This window comes from Hipposideros armiger, unplaced genomic scaffold (assembly GCF_001890085.2).
Source record: "Hipposideros armiger isolate ML-2016 unplaced genomic scaffold, ASM189008v1 scaffold_74, whole genome shotgun sequence".
Classification (NCBI taxonomy): domain Eukaryota; kingdom Metazoa; phylum Chordata; class Mammalia; order Chiroptera; family Hipposideridae; genus Hipposideros; species Hipposideros armiger.
In genome coordinates, this window is record NW_017731424.1 from 514,416 (window position 1) to 532,666 (window position 18,251).

The window sequence follows — 18,251 nt, forward strand, 5'->3', positions numbered from 1 at the left end:
CTCGCTAAACCAGCCTTCTTTCTGGTCCTCAGCCACACCTTCCGTCCCCCTAGCTTGAATGCCTTCCAGGCCCTCACTCCCCTCAACTCTCCATATGACTTGCTCCTCTTCATAATTCAAGCCTCATCTCCAGCATGAGATTTAGCGAATAAAAATAGGAGATATGCTTCTACCAAAAAATTATTCACTGTTTATCTGAAATTCGAACTGAGCTGGGTATCCTGCTCCAGAGTCATCTCCTTAGAGGCTTTCCCTTTCCCTATAACTCATTGCCCCTTTGTCATAACCTTACTTTGTTCACAGTCCTTGTCAATCTCCGGGAATTACTTTGCTCACTTCTTTGGTTTACTCATGTATTGCTATGTTCTACCTCCATTCTATAACGTGTAGTCACCTCCCTGTTCTTCTAACCCTCACACCAAACCTCCACCCCATGTCAGCACCACAAAAACAGGCTTTTTTCTTTCTTGAACTGTTTCCCCAACATCTAACACAGTTCCTAGTACAAAGTAAGTGCTCATAAAATACTTGTTGAATAAATGAATGGTAAATTTACATGCTTTCTGAGGTGTTTCAATTTCCTTCTAATTCCATAACTGTGAAACAATTTTAAAGTAGTCCAACTTGGTTTCTTACACAAGCAAGTGATCAGAATACTATACTTTTATGTGATTCATTTTATTGCTCATACTGTGTACTGTAACAAGACAAATTATTTGCACAAGACCAAAAATAACTCTAGAAATATTAATAAAAGCATGCTTATAGAATACAAATTTTATACAGATATAAAACTATGCAAATCAATTTTACCGTCTTGATGGAGCTCCTTTGTTTTTCTTCCCAAACACTACTGCTCAGCTCAAGTGTGCAATGAACATTTGCCTCTCTGTCATAGGATCCAAAAATAAGTAACCTGCAGTATAAAAATAAAACAAGGAGGCTATTATACAAGTCACATGCATTAAAATTCTTCTTTCTGATCATTACACCAAGAACTAATAAACTAGTCCATTACTATAATAATCTTGGTACAAGAAAAAATATTAAATCAAACACTTGGTACACCCTCTAGTGGAAAAGTGAAGTAAAGCTAAGATTAGGTGAAATTCCAGGACAAGCAGCTAAATCAAACAAATAGAAAGTAGTATGTATTCACTAGGTAAGCAAACTGACCAGGTAATCTACACATAGTAATAAGGGCTAAAAATCATTAAAATCAGACTGTTAAATTTAAAAAACACATTGTAGAATGATGCAACTAGATATAGTACAATACCATCTCTATAAAGGTTAAACCGATATAAAATAGCACAACATTTTTTAACAAAATAGTTGCTTATGAACACACACACATACACACACACTTCTCCATCTACGAATGTGACCTGAGGCAAATTTTTAATTTCTCTAAGCCCATTTCTTTCTCTGAAAAATTCAGGGCAAAAATAGTACTTAATCTCTTACAGCTGAAGTGAGAGTAAAAGAAGACAATAATACATGCAAAGCATTTAGCATAGTGGCTAGCAAACAGTAAGTGCTTAATAAATGTTTATTTCTATTATCTTGAAAACGGCTGTCAAGGAATAATTGCACCACTTAATGTTACGGCTTAATATTCAGATCTAAAAAGGAAATCTCAGGTCCAATCTTGACATGATATAAAGCACTTTTTATTACTGAAGGAAAAAAATGTTATCCACATGTCCAAGTTCTCTTATATCTTCTAAATCCGAACATAAGTCTGCCAATATGTTTTAGGAGTAAGCTTGAGAATAGCTTTAGCATTAATCAACATCTCGACTAATACTCTGTTGCTTTTTCTCTACATGAAGATCATGGGGATAGGAGTGAGATAATGAAAGAAAGTGGATAGAAAACATACAGTTGGAGACCTCAAGCAAATCATGTCCATACTTCACAAACTGGCTTTCATACATGGAAAACCATGAATAAAGTCATGACAAAAAAAAATCCCTAAATTTAAATAATTTTTAATCTAAAAGGAAATTTAAACAGTGCTTAACAACCTATTGCCAAAAACATTAAGAAGATTCGCAATTATAAAATGGTAAGTTTAGAAAAATAAGAATTTTCATTTATCAAAGCTTTGCTGCCACCATCTGTTCAAAAGAGCAAACTACCTAAGGGCCTTTCCTACCTCGCAGAGAAAGCTATGCACCAGCTCGTGCACCCAGTCCCAACAGATAGTAATCCTTTGATTAAGGATCAAGAAAGCATAATTCTTGGAATCCTCCCTTGAAATCATGTTATTCTATATTGTTCATAACACCATTTTTATGTTTTTAAAAAAAATAATGCAAAATTTAACAAAAATTAACTCATTAAAATGAGTCACAGACCTAAATGTAAGAGAAAAAATATAAAAGCAAATCTTTGTGACTCTAAATTAGGCAATGGTTTAAGATAGGACACCAAAAGTGCAAGTACCAAAAGAAAAAATAGATAAATGAGACTTACTGAAATTAAAATTCTGTGCTTCAAAGGACACCACCAAGTAAGCAAAAAGACAATCCACAGAATGAAAGAAATATTTGCAAATCATGTATCTCATAAGGGTCTATCTAGTATAGCCCAATTTCAAAACAGATAAAGGATATGAACAGACATTTCTCCAAAGAAGATATACAAACAGCCAATAAGCATATGAAAATATGCTCAACATCACTAGACATCAGGGAAAAGCAAATCAAAACCATGATAAGATAGCACTTCACACTCGCTAGATAAATAATAAAGAGACAATAACAAGGATCGGTGAAGATGTCGAGAAACTGGAACGCTCCTAATTGCTGAAGGGAATGTAAAATGGTGCAGCCACTTTGAAAAATAGCTTGGCAGTTCCTTAAAAAGTTAAGATAGAGTTAACATAAGACCCAGAAATTCCACTCCTAGATATAGAGCACACAAAAACTTGGCATAAATGTTCACAGCAGCATTATTCATAAGAGCCAAAACACGGGAGCAACCTGTATGTCCCACCACTGATGAATGGGTACATAAAATGGATATACCTCTTATCCATGAAGTGTTCCACAGTGGCTTCAATTCCAAAATAGTTTTTCCTTGCACTAAATTTCTATAGTATTTATTATTTAAACCTCAATTCAAATGAGACAGCCTATGTAGTCAGCTTACTTGTTTTGTCTGTTAGTCCTAATTACATTTTAAGTTTCTAGAGCAAAGGCATTTGACTTGACAATCTTCTGTCGTACTTAGACAAAATGCCTTCACTACGGATAGTGGCAGTGGCGGAAGAACTGGTAGCAGTGGTGGTAGAAGCTGACATTGACTGAAGGACAGTTTTAAGAGCTTTTACATGTACTATTCCACTCGATTTTCATGATTACTCTACCAGATAGACAATATTTTTACCCTAATTTACAGATTAGAAAATTGTGGCACAGAGAGGTTGGATACTTTGCCCAAGATAACACAGCTAGTGAAGAGTATGGACTACATAAATTGTGATGAATGAGTTCAAGAGATTTTGACAGAAAAAGAAAAAGAGGCAGTTATCTTTTGGACAAAATCATGAATCCTACCTGCAAATAAAATACATTAGAAGCACTGACTGACAGTTATGGCATAATAGTACAAAGAGAGGAAAAATTCAAAGACTATTTTAAAGACTCTTTTGAATTCTTATTTTCTGACCACAGTTCATTTCACAGTTTGCTTTTGTTGACGGTATTGTATATAAGTATATAGCATGCCAACGTCACATTTAAAACATCTTGGAGTTTGGCATTTTGCTTTAGTTTTATGTCAGTTGGGGTTCTACTTAATTTTCTTCAATTCTTTTTACAATTCAGACATCAGAAGAATTAAAACAGCTACATTTTGCTATGTGAAATAGCAATGAAGGTATTTAAATACAAAAGAAACAAATATTATTTTCCAACACAATAACCTTAGGAAGAGAATGTGGGGGAGGAAAAGGCAACCTATATAGACCCAGGACAGGTGAATTCCAAAAAAAGTCTGATAAAAGGGTCAATATATCAAGAAGAAATATGCACCTAATAACCAAACTACAAAAAAGAGATAAATTCAGAGTCGTGGCTGAAGATTTGAGCACCACGCTTTATTATATAATTGACAAAACTAGACCAAAAAAATCAGTAAACGTACAGAAGATTCCGAATGGCAGTCCTCGCTTTGTGTTACCTACATATCAGAATTATGTCCCCACTTTGCACGGTTCTGATATGCAAGGTTTGGGTTAACACCGTGCCATGCTGAGTAAGAACTGTGTGTATATATTTTTGTAGTTTTGGCTTTTGGAAGCATGTTCATGCTCTATACATAAAAAATAAGAATCAAGGATGGAAAGGCAGGAGTTGGGGGTACACTGAAACTGAAAGCAAACTGAAACAAGTAAACCCAGCTATACTTCAAATGAATAACATAATCACTCTGAAGGGGAAAAGTTAGTCTAATTTACAAATGCAGTCATGCGTCACTTAACAACAGGGATATGTTCTAAGAAAGGCATAGTGAAGCAATTTCATCGTTGCATGAACATCATAGAGTGTGCTTATACAAACCTAGATGGGAGAGCCTACCACATACCTGGGCTATACGGTACAGCCTAGTGCTCCTAGGCTACAAAACTTACAGCATGTTGCTGGGGTCCCTGGACAGGCTGGCTCCACACCACCACACAAAGCTTTTACCGAAGTGGCATTGGCACTTAATACCTGCTAAGGCTGTAGCTGTTGTGGACCTGTGTCCTGGTACAGGATCTTAGGTCCTCAACAAAGAATTTATAGCAATGTTTTCTGAAAACCATCAGGCTAGACCTGGGGGGGCTGTAATGCCCTCAGAATATGTAGTGCTGGGGGGACAGGCTCCTCTGTGATGAAACAGGTACTGCTCCCATGAGAGAGAAAAAAATTTTTCCTCCTGAACCACATATCCTTCCATTTCTTATAGGAAATTGAGCTCCATTATAACCTTCTGGGACCACGATCATATAAGTGATGTGTTGCTGACCGAAATGTCATTATGCAGCATGTAACTGTGCAGTACTTGACCATACACCCTCAATCTTGGGTGGTGTAGGGGAGAACTGCAAATAAATCCTGAATCCCTTTTAGTAAGTATGTTTTCTGTATTTGTATGGACAAAGCAATTCTGAAACTATTTGAGATGTATTATAGGATTGAGCAAATGAGTAAAACTGCTGATGTTACTGAAGCCAGGGTTCAAGGGACATAAAAATATAAAAGAGGGGCAGCCAGTTAGCTCAGGTGCTTAGAGCACAGGCTCTTAACACCAAGGTTGCCAGTTCGATTCCCACATGGGCCAGTGAGCTGCACCCGCCACAACTGGATTGAGGACAACGACTTGACTTGGAGCTGTTGGGTCATGGAAAAACACACTGTCCCCCAATAAAAAAAAGTTAAAAAAAATTTTTTTAAACAATATGAACGAGGACAGAACCAAAGCAAGGAACAACCCTATAAGGACGAACTAGAATTGGAAGTATCGGGTGAACGCATGATTTCTAAATCATGTATGTGTACATGTGTATGTATGCATGTATGTATGAATGTCTATACATATATGTATTTCACACTTTCTCCACTGAAGGGGCCTATGAACATATGAAGTAATACATGAGGTAGCAATGAACATACCCAACACCCAGATCTTGATTTGTAATATCATTCTCTGCTAAAAGGAACCCTGCTCTTTGGTAAAATAGCTGATTCTAGGAGTGTGGCAGAGAAAATGAAAAATGAACCTGAAACAGCTTGCTAAACCAGAATGTAATAAAGACCTCAAAAAAAGGGGGAGGAGGGTGATGTCACAAGAATACAAAGTCAATTTGAAGAGGTTCCTAGTGACCACATCAGGGACAACTGAGGCACAAAATAATTAATAAAAGTAAAGAGTTATACTGAAAAATATAAAAATCCCTGAGTCTGTGCTGATAATAGATAACTGGGGAATAAGGCAGGAAGGACTCTTGGGAATAGAGCAGAAGAATGTCAACTGCTGTGATTCTCTGTATTTGTGTTAACATTAAAGAAAATTTTAAACAATGTATTTTTGGAATCCAGTAAAACAAAACAACATTCTAAAAGCTGCTGAGAAAACACAGCCTTTAAAACAGTGTACTCGTAAGTGTGACTGACTCAGTGAAGAACTGACCTTAATTAGAATCTATCTATAATTAGGACAGGCTTCAGAGTACAAAACTCTTCACACATCAAAACTTCAAGGCTTTGCCTTCACTGACTATAATCTTATTTTGCTGTTTAAAATACAACTGGTTGATAAAACCAGCCAAAGGGAAGAAAATGCATCCATTACTTCATCCCAATGTCTTTCACATAAAGATATGACAAACCTCTCCTAGAATCTGGTGCCAGGATTTCTCTCCCCTCAAGTTTATCAGAAAATGAGAGCTAAGTAACCCATTAAGCTCCCTTTGCTGCCAGAAACTTGATCTCTTCTCTATATGGTTGTTTTTAATCTAACTTATATTCTATGTAACTGCACATGGGCATATGTTTTCTTTGAAAAATCCTTTAAGACTATCCTTCAAATGTACTTTAAGATAGACTATAAGACAGAAACTTCAAATCCTTTTAGACTATAAATTATAAGTCAAAAATAAAAATCTTAACAATATGACTGTAACACTAACGTGCAATAATTAGTCTTCTAATAGCAGTACTACAAATACGGCAATTGAGTTCATCTGTCACTTAAGAAATCAACTTTAGTCAACGCAAAAAAAATGCAACTGTTCAGAATGACTGTTTTTAAAAAATTTGACACAAGCAAAGTGGTAGAAACAATTTTTATAAACAAAATTGTGTTTCCATCCTTAAGTTTTTAATTGGGAATTTCAAAACTCTATTTCAGATCATTAGAAAAGAACCTCCCTTTACAGTGTGAGGCCCTTTTGATAAAATTCAAGTTCAAGCTGTCACAACCAAATATGCAAAAAAGGTTTGTTTAAAGATTAGTTTTCCTCTTCTTTTTTTTATTTTTTATTTTTTTTTTATTGGGGAACAGACAAGTTGCTGTCCTTTTGTTCTTCAGTCTAGTTGTGGAGGCCGTCGCTTCACTGGCCCATGTTGGTATTATCATTGCATTCTGCCCGAATGAGGCAGATTGGTCGCTGGCCTCTGGACCGCCGCTCAAGGCGGCTCTTGGTAGCTCACGCCTGCTGCCAGTCGCTCACGCTGGCTGCCAGCCACTCACGGTAGCTTATGGCAGCCCACTGCAGAAGAGGCTGCAGCCTATGCCTTCGCTGGCAACCAGCTCCAGGTCGAGCTGTTGTTTGCCATCTTAGCTGTAGAGGGCAGTGTCACTGACTGTAATGTGGGATCCAAACAGGGGCCCTACTGCTCAGAGCTGGTGTCCCAAGCCAGCTCTTAACCAACGCGCCAATTGGCCGGCCCTGTTATCTTCTTCTTTTTTTTTTTTTTTTAGCTGAGCCATCCTGCTACCTGTTGGCAACTCAGCGGCTGCTCAGCTCGGGCTGGACTCGAACCGCTGTTGCTCAGAGCTCAAACTCTTGAGCGAGCTCTTAACCAACTGAGCCACTCGGCTGGCCCCGTTATCTTCTTGATAAACACTACAATGATTATATTAACGCATAATAGAGGCTACACCTACTGACAGTTTACTATGTGGGAGGCACTGTGGTTTATTTACCTGTCTCTGATCACAATTACCAACAAGGTGACACCCTTGCCCATTTTAAGGATGTGTAACTTGCCTAAGAAAATATAACTAGGGGGCCGGCTGAGTGGAGCGTTGGTTAAGAGCTGGCTTGGGATGCCAGAGGGCCCCGGTTCGGATGGATCCCACATATGAGGGCCAGTGACACTGCCCTCTACAGCTAAGATGCTGAACAATAGCTCAACCTGGAGCTGGGTTGCCGTGAGTCGCCGGCGATGCCGTAGGCTGCAGCCCCTGCTGCAGTGGGTTGCCATGGGCTACCGTGTGTAGCCAGCAGCCAGCATGAGCGGCCAGCAGCCAGCGTGAGCAACTGTCCAGAAGCCGGCGACTGATCTGCCTCACCCGGGAAGAGCGCAATGATGGTGCCAACTTGGGCCAGTGAAGCAACGTCCTCCACAACTAGACTGAAGAACAAAAGGACAGCAACTTGTCTGTTCCCCTTCCCCCAATTCCCCAACGCTGAATTCCCCAATTCCCCGAAAAAAATCTTTAAAAAAAAAAAAAAAGAAAATATAACTAGGATGTAAAGACAGCACTTCCTAACTCAAAAATAATTTTTACTTCAATTATTTCACTCAATTATTTCCACTTCATGTTGGCTCCTGAAGCATAAAGCTTCCAGTTGTACAAGAACTCCATTATTTTCAATAAACAGTTTTTTTATGAATACAATTTTTTCCTCGTTGGCAAAATTCACTCTCAAAACTTCACAACAGGTAAATTGGATGGATGGATGGATGGATGGATGGATGGATGGATGGATGGGTGGATGGATGGGTGGGTGGACAAACGAATGAACAAATAAAATAAATAAATAAATAAATCTCCTTCAAGGCTATCTTTGCAAGTTTGGGGAATGGGTGGATGAGTAGCTAGACAGGAATTAATAACAGAAGAGTCAAGAAATTTTGTGAAAAACTGTCCTTCAAATGATTAGAAGTTGCTATGGTTATTCTGGGAAAGGTAATCCAATAGAATGGTTCTGAAGCCTATGGATCTATACGACATTTACTGAAAGAAAAAAAAAAAGCATCAGTTCAAAATTTACTTTGACACAGGCCACTGGAAAAATATGCTTCTAAATGTTAATATGACAAAACCAAATTATAATTATATATTTAATGCTCATGCTTTCCGTGGCATATTAGCTTAGTGACTTCAAATTCAGACTTGTGTAGAGCTAAGTTTTTATTGTATGTTATTTTACTGTACACTGAAGTTCATTTTACAAAATTTACAGTGTATTTAGTCTTTCTTTAATAAATGAATTCCTTTTCAGATTTTCTGATCTAATGGGGCACAATGAGTCACTCCAAGACTTAAAACAATACTTATATTATTAATATACTCAAAATTAACCTAATTATTAGCAAGGACACAAATATATTAGGTACAAAAATATAACCTCTGTACTTAAGCACTTGTTTTCAAGTTGGAAATAAAAATAGAAGTGTTAAATACCAAATAAGTGCTACAAACGTCTTAGAGATGTGGTGTAAGGACAGTATACTTGTACTTGGAATGATGAGGAGACACACTTAAGGAGGTAGCTTTGGCGGTAAACACAAAGGCTGGTTTCAAGGAGCAGAAAATGGGGTAGAGCCTTCAGCCTGCAAAACAGTGGGGAGCCCACACAAGGAGGTTGGTGCTTTAAAATGTCTACAGCCGGGGATGGTGAACTATGGTTGTCCACAGGCCAAATCCAGCCCCCTGCTAGTTTTTGTATGGTCTGTGAGCTATCAGTGGTTTTCACATTTTTAAATGGTTGGGGAAAAAAAGAATATTTCATGACACACGAAAATTATGAAATGCATATAAATAAAGTTATGGGCACACGGCCATGCCACGTCCATTTGTTTACCTGTTGCCTACCTACGCAGAGTTGAGTAGTTGCAACAGAAGCCATGTGAATCATAAAACCTAAACTATTTCTAATCGGGTCATTTAGAGAAAGAGTTTGCTAACACCTTCCCTTAGGAAGACCTATATGGCTGAAGCACTGTGACTGAGGGGCTAGGCAGAGACAGACGCTAGAGAGGTAAGAGGGGCACATGGGCAATGGCAAGGATTTGGGTCTATATTCCAAGAGTAATGAAGAAGCCATTAAATGTTAAAGAGTGACAACTAGATTTGCATTTTAAAGAGCTCATTCTGACTGTTGTATTAGTAATGAGTGTTAGGAGTTAAGTGTGGACAAAAAAAGGAGCTCGGTGAAAAATGTTACCAATTTAACCTCACAGGGTGATCTGATCAGACATCCCTAACTGGGCAGGTCAGCGGGCAGGCAGGCCCCAGGCTTATAAATAGATTATCTTTGCCTTAAGCAAGCCCTGTCCATTGTTCTTGTGTATCAGGTTAACACACCTTTGAAACGCAGAGGAATCCTCTTTTTTTAGACCTCTTGGAGGCGTAACCACCCTCAAGGGAGCACCCGGTCCTGATAACTATCCTGCGCCTTGCTTTCTCCCACCTTCATGTGTCTTCCTTACAGTCCCTCCTTAATTCCAAATGTATAAGACACTGCAAAACTGTCATTCTCCAGCACATCTGAGATCTTGCTTTCTGGCATGTTGTTAGTTTGGCTCAAATAAACTTATAAAAATTCTCTACAAGTTTGGATGTTCTTCCATTGACATAAGGAGGCCAGTGCAGTGCGTAGTTCAAGAAAGAGATGAACACAGCCTAGACTATGGGGCTGGTAAAGTAAAATAAGGAGTCCGGGCAAGATAATTTCGGAGGTTCCCTTCCAGCTCTACAATTTTAAGAATCATAGGGGTTTCCAAGTCTGGTTTTGCAACATCCTGGGTATTTCCAATTATCACAAACAATTCTCAAAACTGTTATGCTATGAACAGCTCTCCAATAGGTAGTGAGTGAGAAATATGCCAACAGGGCATCATGCATCAAAAACTGGGAATCACAGAAAAATGACCCTCCCCCCCAGTAGAATGCTTTCTAAAATATGCTTTATATTTTTTGCAAGCTGAAAATTGCCATCATATGAAATTTATGATTTAAGAGTTTACAGATAATACAAAATAAATTAACACAAAGGGGGAATAAACACAAATACTGCTTAAGTACATCTTCCCAGCATTTTCTTTCTTTCCCCTGACACAGTAATGACAAAACGCAGAACGTACCTGCTACATTCTAACAGAGTAACTTTAAGGCGACCTTCAGTAAGTGCCCACTGTTGTATATGGATATGCTCCTCCTCTTCTTCTTCAAATCCTTGCAAGGTTTGGAATGGAAAAAACGGCTTAAACCTGACAAAAGTAAAGGGAAGTCTAAATTTCTGAATAATAAACAACACAGTTTAAAACACAGTAACAAAGCCCACCTGTAGGAAAACAACACAAAACACCTAATGCTGCACATGCCCGACAAAACCCATGCTTGCCACACTCCCCCATAACTGGCAGCAAGGTGCTTTCTCTGGGCACCCACACCGCCTGGTTTTTTGGCATGCTCTAAATGACAAGGCAGGACACTTAGAACAAAGAAAAAGAAAATCTAGAGATCACCAGTAGGCCCTGAAATGTGGGTGGGGCAGGAGAGAGGTTCTTTCTGGACCAGTTGGGAAGAGTTCCTCCAGGACAAGATCAAAATCCAGAATGTGCCGTTCCATGGAAACAATATGATGGATAGCGACTAGTCCTGTTCTTTTACAGTACCAACTGGAGGTTTCTCTACTCCTCCAAGCCTATCCAAGCCCTAAACACCTCCCACAAGAAGGGTCAGCTTTCGGTCCTAGACCACAACAGACCACAGCATTGCTTTCCCTCTGTTTTACTGTGCAGTTATTTATACTGCTGTGTGTTTATGCCTTGAAATCTCAAATGTGACCTCGTTTCACAACTGTCTGTACCCCATCCTCACACACTCAGGACTCAAGTATTTGTTGAGCTGATTTGTAAAAGTCCAACATTAAAAATGAAATAAACATTTAGAAAATATGAATAGCCTCCTACAGTTTATACTGAAAGATATTGATAGAGAGAAATACTGTTATGGTTATCAGATCAGCTGTGGAGGTACTGAAGTGCTTGTGTCCAAGTAACCTTTATTTTACTTAACAATGGCCCCAAAGAGAGAGAGTAGTGATGCTGGCAATTTGAATATACCAAAGAGAAGCCATAAAGTGCTTCCTTTAAATGAAAAGGTGAAAGTTCTCGACATAATAAAGAAAGGGAAAAAATCGTATGTTGAGGTTGCTAAGATCTTTGGTAAGAACAAATCTTCTATCAATGAAATTGTGAAGAAGAAAAAAGAAGTTTGTAGTAGTCTTGCTGTCATATCTCAAACTGCAAGTTATGGCCACCGCGCACGGTAAGTGCTTAATTAAGATGGAAAAGGCTTTAAACTTTATCATAGGTATGTATGTATAGGAAAAAACATAGCATACGTGTATATGGGGTTCGGTAGTATCTGCAGTTTCAGGCATCTGCTGGGGGTCCTGGTACTTATCCCCACAGAAGGGGGGAGACTATTTATTCACTTAATCCTTACAACAACCCCCAAACTAGGCGTAGCACACTGTACATAAGGAAACAGTCTTACAAGTCTCACACACACTACATACACTGAAGCCAAAATTGGAACCTATATTACTGGATGGCTTAAAGAACAGAAACTGATTTTTCTCCCAGTTCAGGAGGCTGAAAGGCCAAAGATCAAGGTGCCAAAAGAGCTGGTTTCTAGACAGTCACCTTCTTGCTGTATCCTCTCGTGGTTTTTTTTCTCTGCACACATACTCCTGGTGTCTTTCCTCTTCTCATAAGGACACCAGTCCTAATGGGTTAGGGCTTATGACCTCATTTAACCTCAATTGCCTCCTTAAAGCCCCTAGCTCAAGTACAGTTACATTAAGGGTTAGGGCTTCAACATATGAATTCTGGGGGACACAATTCAGTCCACAACAAAACTCAAATGAAAGTCCGGAGCCTGGTCTCTAGTCCCTGAAGCTGATTTGATTACCCCCGTTTTCTGCTGGAACACATGCTCTAAACCCGGTCTGAAGGAACCGGACAAGGACACTCATGGTTTCACATATATTATTGTGCTTGACCTTATGGTAACATGGTGAGGCATAGTTACAAATCATTTCCTCATTTCAAACAGATAAGGAAACAGGTTCAGAGAGAACAAAGAGCCTGCTGGAGATTGCATCCTTTATTAAAAAGTTACAAGATACGTGCCAGCAAAATGAGGGCATAACGCAAAAAAGAAGAAACTGATCCAGAAAACAGTGGCTCCAAGTCACGAAAGCAATGATGTCCTAAACCAGGATGACAAGTGTGTCACAAGCCCAGTTTGGAGCAGGTGATGAAAATTCCAGGAAGGAGATCTCCAGGCAATAAGGGGAATAAATAGGATAGGCAGAAGGAATAAGAAGAAGAGGTTAATTTTCCAATTAAATCTTGAAAATTTAGTTAAGGCAATTAATTAGTTAAGAGAACAAAAAAATTCAAACTTGACTTTAGGGACATACTGCTTTGAATGGCACACAAATTTTGAAACTGAAATATAGAGAAACAAATCTGCATATTAGGCAGCTCTGCAATAAGAAAATTATACAGATATTATAATTATGTCACTACAAAGACCAATCAAGCAAGATTGAACTCTGTTATCAATTATACATAAGTAAGGATGCAGTTCAATGAATGAATTGAAAAGAGTGATATAGCTAGAATGGGAAAAGGCAGAGGGAAGGTGAGAAAGGGTATGACTTATCTAAGTCCTTATCTGTCTTAGTAGGAAGTCCATCAATAGACAATGTGTAAAGTTGTTGCAACAAGAATAGCTGTATGACATTGTTGCACAATAGAAAAGCAACATCATAATTCTCACAACAATTCTATGCGATGGGTACTCTAATTAATCCCCATGTTGTAGATGAAGAAACTGAGACACACAGAGGTTAAATAACTTGCTCAAGGCTACACTGTTAGTAAGTAGGGGAGCCAAGATAAGAATGGCAGGTTGGCTTCAAAATCTGCATTCCTAATTACTGCCTCTCAAAAGTTGTTAAAAACAGAGATATTATAGTTACAAATTGTTGCTTCTGAAAAGTGTGACTTAGGGAAGGAAAGTAGAGGGTTTAGAAGTAACTGCTGATTTTCATTTTAAGTCCTTCCACTATATTTAATTTTTTAAATTTGATTTTTAAATTATGTACATTAACTAAAATGAAAAGACAGACAATATCAAATGTTGAAGAGGACAATACATACAATACCAAATGTAAAACTATTATAAATGTAGACTATTACAACTCCTTTGAAAACTGTACATCAATACCTACTAAACTTGAATAAATGTGTAACCAATAACCCAACAATCCTACTCCTAGATACATTCAATAGCAATGTGCAAAATGTTCACCAAAAGATGTGTATAAGAATATTCATAAAGGCACGAATCCAACTGTCCATCAACAACAGAAGGGATAAACTGAGGTACATTCACACAGTGGAATACTCCACAGCAAACATAACTACACCTATATACAGTAACATGGACTAATCTCACATATTATTAAGCCAAAGAAGCTAAAAAACAGTGAGTGTACACAGTATGACTCAATTTATATCAAGTTCAAAAACAGGCAAAACCCCACAACAACTAAGAAAGCAATGGTGGTAAAAGTCAGGACAGTGGTTACTGAGGCAGAGCAGTGGCTAGGTGGGGACTGGGTGACATTCCAGGGACTTCCTGGTTGCTGGTAACATTCTATTGTTTGTGCTGAGTGCTGTTCTATTCACTTTGTAAAAATTCACTGAACTGAATTTTTGTGATTAGTGCATTTTTTAAGTGGTGAATTATATACTTCAGTAAAAGTTTAAAAGAAAAAAACATTTAGTTTAAAAATGTGGATTACTTTGGTAACATTTAAAACATATGTAATTAAAATTTACACCTACAAGAGAAGCTAAGCTTTCTTGACTCATGTGAATCTGACAGAATCTTTTTTAACGTCTAAAATATGTTTTTGTGCTAAGATGTTTTTTCAAGGCTGCTCTTATAAAAGCACCCTGAATGCCAGCTGGTGACAACTCCATCACATGGCAGCAGAAAAAAATGTTTGCAAACCCTATGATCTTTAGAGAAAAACGGTTTTACTACAAGCCCAATATAAAAATATTCTGAGGTCTAAATCTACTCTTGACTTTAGCATGGGCTGGTGTGTCCTTGCCAAAGTAATAAATCTGCTAGTTTTCAGCTCAATAAAAGGGAAAACTTTCCAACAATGAGGGCCAGTCAAAATATGGACACAGCTATCTCAGTGCATTGCATGCCTTCTGTCTCTAGAAATATTCAGGCAGAGGTTGGATGAGGCTTTGTCAAGGAGGGAAGGTATTGGGAAAAACACACAAAATTCAGAATCATACAAATATAGATTATAGTCCCAACTCCTAGAGATTTGTTTCAAAATTATAAGAGGAGCGGAGTGTGAGGAGATCCAGGTGATTATTTGACTACAGATAACGGGGGTTCACTGAACTATTCTCTTAACTTCTGAGTAGTTTGAAATTTTCCACAATGACAAATTGGAAGAGGTTTGTTCTGTACACTAAGACAGCCTGGGTTCTCACTTCCTGTTTTGCTTTCTCTTCTACACTTTCCTTAGCAACATTGTTTGCTCTCACTGCTTTCTCTAAGTTCCATGTATTGATGCTTACAAGTAAATTAAACACCTTTTCTTCAAACTTGTTCCTCCTCTCCTGTTTTCTCTTACTGGCACCACCAATTTCATAGGCACTTAGAAACCTGAAGTTACGTTTTGCAACCCTCCCCTTGTCACAACCAATCAGTCCCCCCACCCCCCACCCCCCCCTGCATTTCCCTCCAGCAGATTGCTAAAATGTCTCTACTGTTCTATTCCCCATCGCCTGGTTCAGGTTTTCACTGATCAGTTAGCATGTTGTGATTTCTGAAATTAGGTTCCCTCTTCTTAAAAAGAGTATCTTTTAAACTCAATGTTTTACTAGAAGCTACCTCACAGGGTTAGTACAAAGATTTAGAGACCCACAGATGTGAAGCCCCCAGGAGAGTTCCCGGCATGGAAAGGGCACACAGATCCTGGTTTTCTTCCTCTCTCTGCTCGGCTTTGATCAAACTGGCTTCCGCACGGAATCTCCAAAGAGATCACACCATGTCCTGGTTCTGTTCCTTTGCTATTTCTTCTGCCCACACTGTACCTGCATCCCATCTCCCTGTACCTAAAGCGAAACTGTCCTTTCACAGTCAGCTCAAGCGTCATTTCATCCCTCCAACAACTATGTTTACTTGGGAACAGAGGCCAAAGTTAGACACTCAGACACTAAAGGCTTATGTCAGGCTCAGGGATACAAACATATGCCCTGCGTAAGGAAGAAAGTAGAACAAGCGGCTATAAACTGACAACTGGGTGTTCTGTGTGGCTTTTGTCTTTTAGTCTGCCAGTCTAGGCTCTCTCACATTAGGAACTAACATAGCTGTGCTCCAAATTCTCCCAAACCGAATTTCTCAGCTAGATAAATCAGGCGTGAGGATTTTCAGAACGTTTCTTCATTTATTGTTCTTCAGAGGTACACTGGTATCCCTTTAAATACTAAGCTACCCCTGCTACATTCGAAGATCATTACAAAACCTCAATTAGCCATAATTTTATGGTGCACATTATTATGCAAAGCATGGCACAATAATACAAAACAAGATATAAGCTAGAAAGGAAACCAAGTACAAGTGGCTCAAAATACTCTTAATTTTCTATACGTATGGGTAAACCATGAACCTAAATTTCAAATTTTCAATTTGACTTAAACAATTGGTATTACATTAAAAAGACAACGCATGCACTAAACTCCTCCCTGCTTACTGAAGTTAGTACTGCCATATAATTTCTCCTAAGAGACTACCTGCTAACCACTCTGATCTTTATTGTTAATTTGTTAACAATAACAAATTATTGTTATATTATTCTTTTCACTATTCAAGTTCTATTTCAAAGCCTCAGGAGGGAACTCTGTACCTGTCTCCGCTCCTCTACCATCTGGTAACTGCTTCCTCCTCTGTGTTCTAAAAGCACTTTATACACACTTTTATTATGCCACTAATCACCCTGTTTACATGTCTGTCTCTATCTCTCCCCACACCAACTAAATTGTGAGTTACCTGTGGGAAAGAAACATACATGATAGGCAGGCAGACAGAACAGCGGTTAAGAGCAGACTCTGGAGCCAGACAGCTGGGCTTGGAATCCAGTGCTGCCACTTCTCAGCAATATGATCTTTAGCAAACTCTGACCTTCAGCCTCTGTTTCCTCATACGCAAAAGGAAGATAATAATTGTATCTACCTCACAGTGCAGTTATAAGGATTACATGAAATAATGAAAAGGATTTAGCGTTCTTCACTCCTCAGCTTTTTTCTGACAAGGCAGTTGAAAACAGCGTTAAGCACACAAGTTTTAGAGTCAGTGCTTGGTTTTGATTTTTGGTGCTAACACTAGCTTTGAGACCTTGGGCAAGCTCCTTCAACTCTGACAGCTCCAGTTTCTTCATCTGTAAAAGTAAGGTAGTAATTAGCACCTCTCTTATAGGGTTATTGTAAGGATTAGATGAGCAAATTCACAAAAAGCACTTGGCACAGTGAGGTGCTCTAGAAATACTTCGTATCTCACTTTCTATTTATCTATTTTAAGGTTGGTCTCCTAGAGACATGTTACACAGCAAATGCCTTCCCCTCCACAAGGAATCATTTCAGGACTCAGCATTCACCATGTATGATGTTCAAGGTCATAGCTGTTTGTCTTCCTGGGACTTCAGACATGGCCATGATTTCAGTCACCAGTTGATTTTTAAAAAAATTGTGTTCTTTGTGAGGATATCAACTTGCAAGTGCAAGGAAACAAATGAACAATAAGTGGTTATGCCTCCCTACCCTAGGTATCACTTTTCTATTTCTGTGTCACTAAGCTTTATAACCAAGACTTATATTAAATTGAATATATTAAGAAATTAACTTATGGAAACCCATGGAGAATTGTTCTATTTATGGAATTCCTTGGTGTGCATTATGCTGACAAAGTCCATACTTGAGAAAATTATTTTAATTTATGTACTCCAAGGAAAAAAATATACTCCAGAATAATTATAAAACTAATAAGAACAAAGATAACAAATACTGTTACAAAAAATCCCCACCCGCTCTTCCATATACCCTCAACCTAAATAAGAAATGTTCTCTTTTATCCAAATTCCTAATTCTGCAGAGTAATTCCTAGAATAATCAATATCTATAATGCTTCACAATTTTGTGAAGTGGTTTTATACACATATGCTGAACAAAAGAGGGATAATAGAGGCTGCAGGTCCCTCATAACAGAACTCAATACCTGGTGACTCAAAGGTGAGTCAATGTTAACCGATACCCTGTGCACCGGAGATAAAGTATCAAATGAGATGAGTTGCTCAGTGAACCAAAGTAGTTCTTTTGACCATGTCTGATAAATCTCATGTCTTTTTTTTTTTTTTT

At 38.3% G+C, this 18,251-nt stretch overlaps 1 protein-coding gene across 1 annotated transcript in view; it reads right to left on the reverse strand.

Moving 5' to 3' along the window:
• PDZD8 (PDZ domain containing 8) overlaps positions 1–18,251 on the reverse strand; it is a 64,204-nt gene that overhangs the window by 32,148 nt on the left and 13,805 nt on the right. Inside the window, exons 2-3 of the mRNA XM_019642910.1 lie at positions 10,872–10,997; positions 814–916 (exon numbers count right to left, since the gene is read on the reverse strand). Coding sequence (XP_019498455.1) covers positions 814–916; positions 10,872–10,997 — 229 coding nt within the window. The remainder of the gene's footprint in view (positions 1–813; positions 917–10,871; positions 10,998–18,251) is intronic.